General features: G+C 47.4%; 1 protein-coding gene across 3 annotated transcripts in view; it reads left to right on the top strand.

Moving 5' to 3' along the window:
- The window catches only part of ino80 (INO80 complex ATPase subunit), a 34,203-nt gene that overhangs the window by 10,237 nt on the left and 13,600 nt on the right, over positions 1-10,366 (top strand). For all 3 annotated transcript variants that reach the window (XM_017409256.3, XM_037981624.1, XM_037981623.1), the window contains 7 exons: positions 1,305-1,472; positions 1,641-1,774; positions 1,982-2,049; positions 2,162-2,255; positions 2,348-2,534; positions 4,349-4,489; positions 5,057-5,282. In XM_017409256.3, the coding sequence (XP_017264745.1) occupies positions 1,305-1,472; positions 1,641-1,774; positions 1,982-2,049; positions 2,162-2,255; positions 2,348-2,534; positions 4,349-4,489; positions 5,057-5,282 (1,018 nt within the window). The remainder of the gene's footprint in view (positions 1-1,304; positions 1,473-1,640; positions 1,775-1,981; positions 2,050-2,161; positions 2,256-2,347; positions 2,535-4,348; positions 4,490-5,056; positions 5,283-10,366) is intronic.

The following is a 10,366-nucleotide window of genomic DNA, read 5'->3' on the forward strand; positions in this document are numbered from 1 at the left end:
GACTTTCCTCTGCAGCCACAGGCAGCCCTGCCGTCCATCTCATTTCCTTCATTTCTTCCACACTCGTGGGCTTTCTTTTGTTTTGCTAACGTTCTAAAGCCAAATACCAACTGGGTGAAGTTCACTCAGGGTTTTTTCGGCGTCGGTTCGGATGGGACGGGTCGCCGCCGCTTTCATTAAGGGCGATATATATATAAAAACATCGCGGTTGGTGTGCTTTTCTTCAAGAAAAAGAAGACCGTGCTCAAGGATCTATCTACGAACTTGTCTTTATTGTGGCACACAGGCACAGGAAACAGGAAGTTCTCGTTCATCAGAACATTTGTTCTAACGTTCAAATCTACCTTCAAGTAGACAGAAACACATCAGACTCCATCAGGTCTTTATTAAAGAAAGTCAAAATGAAAAAAGCTGTGTTTTTAAAAAAAAACTGCAGAACCACCTTTAGCAGCAATAAGTCAAAGTCGTGGCTTTCTGTATCAGTCGCTCACGTGGTTGTGGAGCAGTCGCGGCCCGCTCTTCTTCGCAGCGTTGCCTTAGTTCGCTGACGTTTGCGGGTGTTTGGTTTCTGTGCGGCTCTCCTAACGTCTCAGTCCGGACTGGACCACGACACCGCTTGGATTAGTTTCTCTTTCAGCCCTTCCGTTGTAGGTCAGCCGCTGCGTTCGGGTCCATTGTCCTCTGTTGCATCATCGCTCATTGTTGACCAAGCGTTAGCTGTCAGAATCCTGTTGGCGTACAGAGTTCACGGTCGAAAGGTTCCCCGGCGAGCCCAAATCATCGCAACCTTCGCCTCCGCGCTTGGCAGCTGGGATGAGGCGTTTGTGCTGATACGCTGTGTTTGGTCTTCTCCGAACGTGGTGCTGTGCATCATGGGTAGACATCTCTGGACGTCTGGATATTGTTCCAAAAAATCTTGTGCTTCATTCAGATGAAAATGTACAAACCTAAGTTGTGCTGCCATGCTGTTTTTAAAGAGGAGGGGGTTTTCTCCCGGTGACATTTTCAAATACGCCATTGACTGGTTGGTCTCTGTCATAAACTTTAATTTTTAACCTGCTAACTGAGGCCTGTAGAGACTCAGATGGACATATTTACATTACTTACCTTCTTAAATCCTACAGAAAAAGCATTTTGGCTTTGTTTTTGTTGAATAAATAATGACACGGCACAAAAAGTTGTGTGGTTTTTGTAACGCTTGAGGTTAGATTTGAAGAAAAACAAAAAAAACAAGCTAAAAGTGAAGATGTTGCTGCTGTCCAGATAAACGTGAAGCTCTTCTCTCTCTCTCTCTCTCTCTGCAGATTGAGCTCCTGACCTACTGCCAGCTGACGAGCCGGCAGCGGCTGCTCTATCAGGCTCTGAGGAACAAGATCTCCATCGAGGATCTGCTGCAGTCCTCCATGGGGACGGCCCAGCAGGCGCACAGCACCACGTCGTCGCTCATGAACCTGGTCATGCAGTTCAGGAAGGTGCAGAAGTCGTCTCGTTGTTCGCTTTTTAGTTGTCGAATGAAAAAGTAGAGCCAGCCGCATGCACCGGCGAAAGAGCCAGATTTTAATTTCCTTTTTTAGTAAAGATAAAATATAAATCGACAGCACCGGATCACTGACTGCGTGTGTGTGTGTGTGTTTGCGCAGGTTTGCAACCACCCCGACTTGTTCGAGCGCCAGGAGACGCGCTCCCCCTTCCACATGTCCCTCAAGCCCTACGTCATGCCAAAGTTCCTCTACCGTCACGGCCTCGTCCGGGAGCAGAACCGGGCCAAGAACAAGTAAGTCCTGGATTTTTAACCGACACCCCCCGCAGGTTTATGTATGACAGGACAGTTTACAGTTAAACCAAGCTTTGTTTTTTTCTCCAGAAGAGTCTTTGTCAAGATTTTAGCTGCAATCGTTTTTTGTCTGTTGTCCCGGGCCCGTAGATGTTGTGTTCTGACTCGGTGCGCCTCTGCTCGTTTTTGTTTTTTTTTTCTCCTCAGATTACTCCAAGCGCTGTTGTCTCCCTTCTCTCCTCATCACATCCAGCAGTCTCTTTTTCACAGGAAAGGTGAAGCACCCATCAGAATACACACACACACACACACACACACACACAAATACACCCTTCAGTTGATCCTGTATCTGATCGGCTCATTAGATCACTCCTTTAATGCTTTCAGACGACGACAAAGGAAGCTGCTTCTCCTTTTTGCGCTTCATCGACGTGTCGCCAGCGGAGATGTCCAATCTGATGCTGCAAGGCACTTTAGTTAGGTGGGAGGTTTTCTTTTTTACCTCTTAAACACTCGAGAAGAAACTCTTAAATGCTCCAGTTTTACCTTTTTTTTTTCATTCCCTTCTCACAGATGGTTAGCTCTTTTTCTATCCCTGAAAGCTGCGTACCGGCTCCACCATCAGCGCCTGTTCAGCCAGGACGAGGAGCGCGGCGGGACGTTGCAGCCCCGGAGCACACGTCTGCGTCGTGAAGACCTGATCCTGTGGCTCGACAGACCCACCGCCTTCCCCAACGCGCTCACCAGCCGCGTCCTGCAGGTGGGACAAAAACAAGCCAACGTGCACACACACAAACACACACACAGCGTTTAAACAAGAAACCCTCCAGCGGCCTCCTGCATTAATGGGCCACAGAAACATCAGTAGGAAGGCATGTGCCGCCGCTGCTGCTGGTACTGAAACGCTCCCCAGAGCGCCGGTCGGCGTCTGGCCACACACCGCGCTCTCTGGCCCAGACACACACACACACACACACCTCCTCTGGGACACAGCTCGGAACCTGAAACCCTCCGCAGCTCCGCGGTCCAGTAATCCTGACTCCGTTCCTTTTTTTTTTTTTTTTTCTTTTAAACGTCTTCAGAGCCAGATCCGAGCGGCATCCATCTGCGTCCCACTTTCAGACACGTTGGGTAAACGGGGGGGGGGAATAGCTGAAACAGCTCTTCAAAATGAGGACGAAAAAGTCGTGCGGACGGGAAAGTGCTCAATCAGCATTCGTGTCAAATGACTCTGAGGTATTTGTGGGTGTTTATCAGATCCTGGTCTGACGGACACCCAGAAGTACGCACTAATTATTTAATGAGGGTCTTAGGCTCGGAGCTACAACAAGGCACACGGCTCACGTGTTCTTGACAAAAAGCACGTTTAGTTAAAGGCCTAGAACTCCTTGAAGGAACGCACATCGCCCGCAGAGTTTGGAAACTAAGATCTTCTTCTGACGAGGAGGGAACGGAGTCGCTCCCGGACAAAAAAAGAGAAAAACAGATCGATCAGTTGGCTGATTTTTCTGTGGCTGGAGTTTCGCTGTCAACTCACAAACGATAAACTGATCCATTAAGATTAAGTTCCGCTCGTGTTCAAAATTAGTTTAAATTTTGGTAGAAAAAAAAAAAAAAAGCTGTAACGCCGCCACGACAGCGGGGCTTTACCCGAGCCACGTGTCGGGGTGCCGGTTCAAATAAACAAACCGACGGGAGAGAATTTCAGCAATCGGCCTAAAAGCATTCCACATCCGATCAGGGGTTTATTTTTTATTTTTCGTACCCAGCGCCTGTTTTGTTTTTCAGTAATATAAGCCCTGCACTGGGTTAAAAAACACACCGATGAGGAGAATCAACTTTGACTTTCCAGTGAAGCAAAGACTGTTCGGCAACAAATCTGAGAAGCTGTTTGTTTTTGTTTGTTTCCCCAGCCAGCCTTTAGGTGGCGCTGTGTAACCACAATAACAACATCCCCTCCCCACTCAGCCGTAGTTTCGTTCTTAGATCACTCATCGCCACATCTTCAGCTAGAACCTTTGACCACAGAGTCTTTATTTGGTTCTCACCATGTTTTATACTCTGACGTTTGCACCTTAAATCGTCTGTAATAATCTGTATATTTTACAAAGTTGACTGTCTTGAATCGAGCTGACTCCAGAATCAGTTGTAGATGTCAACCCAGTGATTACTTTCTGAACGTTTTATTGAAGTCTACCCAGTGCTTCAAGAAACATTTTGCTAACAGACAGACAGGGTTTAAAGCCAACGTTTTAAGCCGAGCTGTCGAGCAACAGGCTGCGGTCAGAGTATGTGTCGAGGACAAGGCTCAGCTACTACCACGTCCAATTTGAGCCTAATAGCTGCGAAACCGGCTGAGTTGTAGCCATTTCTGGGTTTTGTATAGCGAGTCGGCTGTGGCGGCCATTTTCAATCGTCTTTATTTGTAGCGGCGCATCCAACGATTACTTTCTGAGAGCTTTATTAAAACACGTGCAGTGATTCACGAGATATTTTGCTAAAGGTACAGTTTTATTCTTGATAAAACGGCGCAGGTGAGTTAATTTTCATGTTTTCTTGTGTTTTTTTTGTCAGGATCTGGTGTTCACAGCCTCCAGGCCCAGCATGTCGGCTCACGCCGACGTCAGGATCCACAGCAGGAGAGCGGGCACCTCCGCGCTCCGGCCCTGCCAGCGCGCGCCGCCGCCCAAGTTCCTGTTAGCCGCCACGCCCAAGGTGAGCGCGTGACGCCGAGGACGCTCCGGCGAGTCCTCCTGTGTTTATATTTTTTTTTTTTTGACCGTTGAGACAGGCAAGCTTTTGGGTGGTCGTGGAAGTAGGAGTGGGAAGCGCTGTGTGTGTGTGTGTGTGAGCTTTTGTTGGTTTTAACAATGAGAATGTCTTATCTGTGAAATTTGTGTGTGTGTGTGTGTGTGTCCCTTCCAGCCTTACTTAAAACAACAGAGCCCTCCAAAAGAGAGGTTTTCACACAGGTTGTTTGTCAGTTGTTAAGCTTCCTCTCGCCTGACCACACACACACACACACACACACACACACAGCCACAGCCACAGAACCTGCTGATTCAGTGAAACCCACCTGCAGGCAGCGAGCGTCCTCAGGCCCCCCCGTTTAAATCCCCACCTGTAACAGATGTGAAGCAGCTGTTTTACACGTTAGCCGACTTTTTTCAGATTCCGTTCTTTTAGGCCGTTGTAGTTAAAAAAAAAAAAAAAAAAAACCCCGCTCAGCATTCTGTCGTTGTCTTGTCCCTCCGTCACACACGATTCTCTTTGGTTTCCTAGGTGACGGCAGTTCCCATGGAGCGTTACTGTGCCGACCGCAGCGCCGAGTACGAGTGGCGGGCGACGCGCAGCGGAGGGGGGCCGGTGTACAAGCAGTGCTTCCTGTACGGCTGCCCTGAACTCGCCTCGGACTGGCGCGCGAGGGCCAACGCCTTCTACCCACAAAGCCCCGGGGGGGTGATGGCCATGCGGCCTCGCCACGGGTGGTCCTTCATCCAGATACCCGGTAAGGGCAGCGATGTTGTTGGCGTCACCGCTGAAGTGTTAAAGTCAAATTCTGCTGCTTGTTAAGGGTTACATGTAGTTCATACTGTATCGTCTGCTGTCTGCGTGTCACGTGTGTTCGTTTGTGTGTCTGTTGGCAAAATATCTCATCGACCACTGGATGGATTTTCATGAAATTCTCAGAAAGTAATGGCTGAATGCACATCTACAACTGATTAGCTTTTGGATTCAACCTCATTCAAGATGGCTGCCGCAGCTAATCAACGTTTGCAAACACAAAAATTCTTACAACTTAAAGAGTTTTACACATATCCAGCTAAAATTTGGTGTGGTAGTAGCTGAGAGTCACCCTAATCACATACTTGGACTACGAACAGATCACATGACATCTTGTCATGAACGGCGGCGGACATTACGCACTCGTCCAGCGATTGCTACTGTAGTTTCATTACGAGTCTGTATAACCTCGGAGGCATTTAAGAGGATAAGTTCAGGCCTCATAATCCATTTGTTTTAAATTTCGCAATATACTGCAGACACGTCTCCCGAAGGAGACGTGTCTGCAGGCCCCTCGCCCGCCTCTGGTTCTCGCCGTTCTGATCGACTCCTTTCAGTCAAACGGAGCTTCTGCAGCGTTTCACTCACGGAAACACAAATCTGTTATTTCTGTTAAAGAGTGTGAATAAGGATTGTGTGTGGGGTTTTTTTTTGTGGTGGGGGTTTCCAGTGAAAATGCTCCTTATCAGACGTGTTCAGCGGCGGGTCGAACTGAGCGGAGTGGAAGGTGATTCGCTGCCAGGCCTCGACGTGATTGATAGATGCTGGAGGTTAGAGAGGCCATTGCCATTTTACAGACAACACGTCCGTTCCCACTGACCCGCGCTGATAAACCGCCTGCCTCAGATTCTGATGACTTTCTTTTCTCTTTGTTTTTGTGCAAAACGGGTTACCTCTCTTTTACCCGACTCCGCGGCGCATTCGGTTGTCACTTGAAAACCCCGTCAGGCCGAGCCGTGGTGGCGTGTCTGATGCCCTTTTACCCATCTACGCTTCCACGAGCTTGTGAGAGAGTTTGTCCGCAAAAGTGCGAAACAAAAACAAGTATTTGTGTGTCTGTGTGAGAACGCTTCGAAAGCTCTTGTGAAGTTCGACGGAGGCAGACAAAGCGAGGAAGTTTAGCTGCTGCTCATTGTTCGGGCGCTCGGTTAGGTAACACTAATAAATGCGCTGCCTGTGCGCGTGTGTGTGTGCGTGTGCGCGTTTGTGTTGCAATCAAGTCCATTCAGGGAATTGCGCAGCGCTCACGCGGGGCCCGAGGTGTCTCTCCCACGCTCAGCGCCGCTGCCCGTCCTCGCCCAGCTTCACCTCGCCTCCCTCCCCCCCTCTGTAACAGACAGCACTGATCCCAAATCAGCATCTCGGCCTCGTCTGGTCTCTCACGTCTTTCTCAGCCCCGGCAGGAAGGAAGTGACCCAACGGTGCGGCACCCGTCCCGCGCCGAACGCATTGTTGCCACATCAAGGCGCAGATATGTACAGTAGCTCGGCCGAAGTTTCCCACCCTCCGTGCTCCTCCGCGCTCCCAGCGCCCCCCGTACCTCCAGAACAAATGGCAGAGCTGAACACGAGTGTTTGTTTGAGCTCCGTGGCGTGAGCAGCGTTGCCCGCTGGTATCGACGGAGGAATCTAATCAGAGGGGCCTATTAGGAATCAGGAAAAAACAACTGCAGCTGTAAATGTTTTGGAGCACAGATTTATTTATTTATTTATTTATTTATTTTTGTTTGTTTGTTTTTGATGTCGTTGTGTGGGCAGGATTTCCCCGAAGCGAAGATGTGTTTTAACTAAAAAGCAAATTCTACTTTCTAATAACAAGCTGCGCCTGATGGAGGTCTGCCGGTGTTAATGAGAGAAAGACCATAATTTAAATGGCAAAGTTTGGAAAATGTAAACAACAGCAGAGTCTACAATCTGTGTTTTATTCGCAATGTAACATAGTGAACTTATCAAATGTTCAAACTAAAAAATTGTGTTTTTAAAAAAAAGAAAATAAAGGTAGTTTTGAATTTTTCACATCTCAAAAATGTTGGGCTGTTAAAGTACAGAGAAGAAACACCGGAGGAGCTTTTTGCAATTCATTAGTATAATGATATAACAGTCAATACCAATTTTAGTCACTAGGGGTCAGTACTGTGCTTGGTCACATGGTGAATCTAGAATAGAGATAAGCAGAAGAAGAAATGATTGTAGGGCAGGTGTGGCAAACGGAATAAAGCGGTATTGAATCAAGAAGTAAATGACTTCCTTCTCTTCTTAACGGAACGCAACAATTAGGTTAATTGGCAACAGGTCAGTAAGAAGACTGGCTACCAAAAAAAAGTATTTTAGAGAGGCCGAATCTGCTAGAAGTAAAGATGGGAAGAGGTTTATCCCTCTGTGAAAAACTGCTTTTAAAAACAGTGGAACAATTTCAGAAGAACGTTCCTTAATGGAAAACCGGGAAGCATTTGATGATCCCAATATTTACAGTTTATAATATTATCAATATCACTTTGACTCACTTGAATCAAAATTTGAACTTATTTTTAGAAACCACATCCTTTATACTAAAGGGGATAGGGACCATCAGCACACAGTTTAAAAGCCGGCCTCTCTGATGGTATGGGGGTGTATTAGTACCCATGGCACGGGCAGCTTACATATCTGGAAAGGCACCATCAATACAGAACAATGTATATGAGTTTTAGAGCAACATGTGCTTCCATCCAGGGAAGAAGACCCAGGACTGTAAAATAACCAGAAGCAGACCTGTGTGTTAGCTTTTTCCTGATCCTAACCAGGTCACCAGGTCACCATGTCAGCAGGTCGCCGCCGCGTTTCCCAACCTGAAGACCAGGCAAAAAGAGACAAAAACAAACAAACAGAAATTCAGACCGTGAGAGTTAAGGCCTCGAAAGCATCATAATGTAGGAAACCTAGTTGTTGATATCCGCAGACCTCCCTTACTGCCCGCACAGTAATCCTCGGGAAAAGTGTGAGAAATGACAACTTTTATTTATAGTGTTGTCGCTTTAAAAAGCTTCCAAGTTTAGAAACTTGTTGTGTCATATTGTACTGTGTCCTATTTAACAAGCAAATATTTCATAAACAGCTATAAATTAATAAATAAACAGGATAGAAATCTTACAGACTATAACGATAGTCAGGTTTACGCCACTTCTGCTTTTGCACGTATCAGTCCACGTTTATATCCGAAGGTGGGGAAAAGGTTTAAAAGAAAGTTTCTTTGAACTTTTGTGTGGTGGGATTACACACAAAACATTGCGATGTGACACACTATTGCACGTCCTGATTGAATAAATTAGAAACAACCGAGCCACAAAATGGCGGGCTTCTTCACCATAAGACCGGCCCAACCGGCGAGGAGCCTTGTTCCTAATAATCTATTGAAAAATCCTGCGTTCATTCTAACCATGAGAAGCCGGTCAGTGGTGGCCCTGCAGCTCACATCAGACTGTGGGAAATGCAGTTCTGCCTTCCTGTCCCTTCAAAGGAGCCCCGCTCTCCGGCAAAAAATGGCCGGAAGCTTCGCCGGGTCTCTGATAGACGAGCACAAAACAACACAAGCGGCCACAGTCTGGCCACATCACCGTCTGACTCTGTCCCCCTCTCCCTCCGCATTAGGCTGGCACCGCCAACTGTCTGCAAGTAAATGCAGTGCTATTTGTTTTGTTTTTTTTAATACTGGCAAAGAAAATCCAAACAAAACCAGTCGCCCGAGTGTGTAACGGTGCAGAAATTTCCTACTCTCGACTTGATGGCAATTAATACATGTGACAACAAGGGGAAAAGAGTTGAATTCATCAGAACCCGAAGCCTTTAAATCCAAAGAAGACTGAAGGGGGAGACATTAGCCACGTTATTTATTCTGTAAGAGCTTCCAGCAGGCTGTAGAGGTCCAGCAATACGTGCCTCAGCGTTCCCATCCACAAGCCTTTACGGTCGCAGTGTGTCAGCTCAGAACAAGGGTCGGTATCGGTGACGCGGCCTAATGACGGAGTAGTTCTCCGGCAAAACCTACAGTCTTCATCAGACCTCATCTGTCCCTTCCTTTCGCTTCGAAACTGCTCAAGTACCGAACGAAACCATCTTCCAGTGAGGCACAGGAATATATCTCTCCCTAATGCATGTTTTTTTTTCTTTCTAACTTAACGCCTCGCCAGAGTTAAAATTAGAGGTCTAGGATTTCTTCGAGGAGTGCACGTCGCCCACCGCCTTTCACGCCAGGATTTTAGACCAAGTTATGTTGAGAAACGACAAGAGTTAGAGCCGTCTTGGTTAGACGTCTCCCACGCTCAGAGTATGTGTCGGGAATCACGCTCAGCTACTACCACATCAGATTTTAGCTCACTAGCTGTTAAATAGACTTGAGTTATGGATTTTATTTTATTTTCTTTTTTTTCGTCTTGACTTGAATTGACTCCAAAAGTCAATCAGTTGTGGACGTGCAGTGGTTGCTTCCTGCAAGCTTCCTTCAAATGTGTCCAGGGGTTCAGCAGCAAAAACCATGAGGTGAAGACGGGAGCAATAATAAGGCTTTGTTGATGCAAGCCAACTTTTTCGGGGTTGCCATCTGCAAAACTTCGTCGAGTTTAAACCCGAGCCCGTTTACCTGTTTTCTGCCAGCTTCCAAAACCTCCCCCTGACATCTGGCTCTTAAGCATCCTGATGCGGTTGCTGTCAGGGAAAATTAAGTTTAGATCTGATTTTGTCAATATCCTCAGGAGCGGCGGAGTAGTGTCAAGCTAATATTTCCCTTATCAGCAGCGCTGACAAGTGTTGGCCATTGACTTATTGATTGCGCAGTGTAATGTATCATTATACAGTGAGAGGCTGATGCCCGCTTCGATCGTCCGTTCGACCTGTCCTGTGGTCCCCCATCTGTCTCTCTTTCTCACATAACCACCCATCCATCTTCCTTTACCGGCCCCTGCTCTGCAGCCATGCTGTTGTTTGTCCCCTCTCTCTTTCGGTCGCATCTGGCTTGCGGCCCTCCCCTCGCCCGCCGAGGGACGCGGGCGCCGCC

This window comes from Kryptolebias marmoratus, linkage group LG19 (assembly GCF_001649575.2).
Source record: "Kryptolebias marmoratus isolate JLee-2015 linkage group LG19, ASM164957v2, whole genome shotgun sequence".
Lineage (NCBI taxonomy): Eukaryota > Metazoa > Chordata > Actinopteri > Cyprinodontiformes > Rivulidae > Kryptolebias > Kryptolebias marmoratus.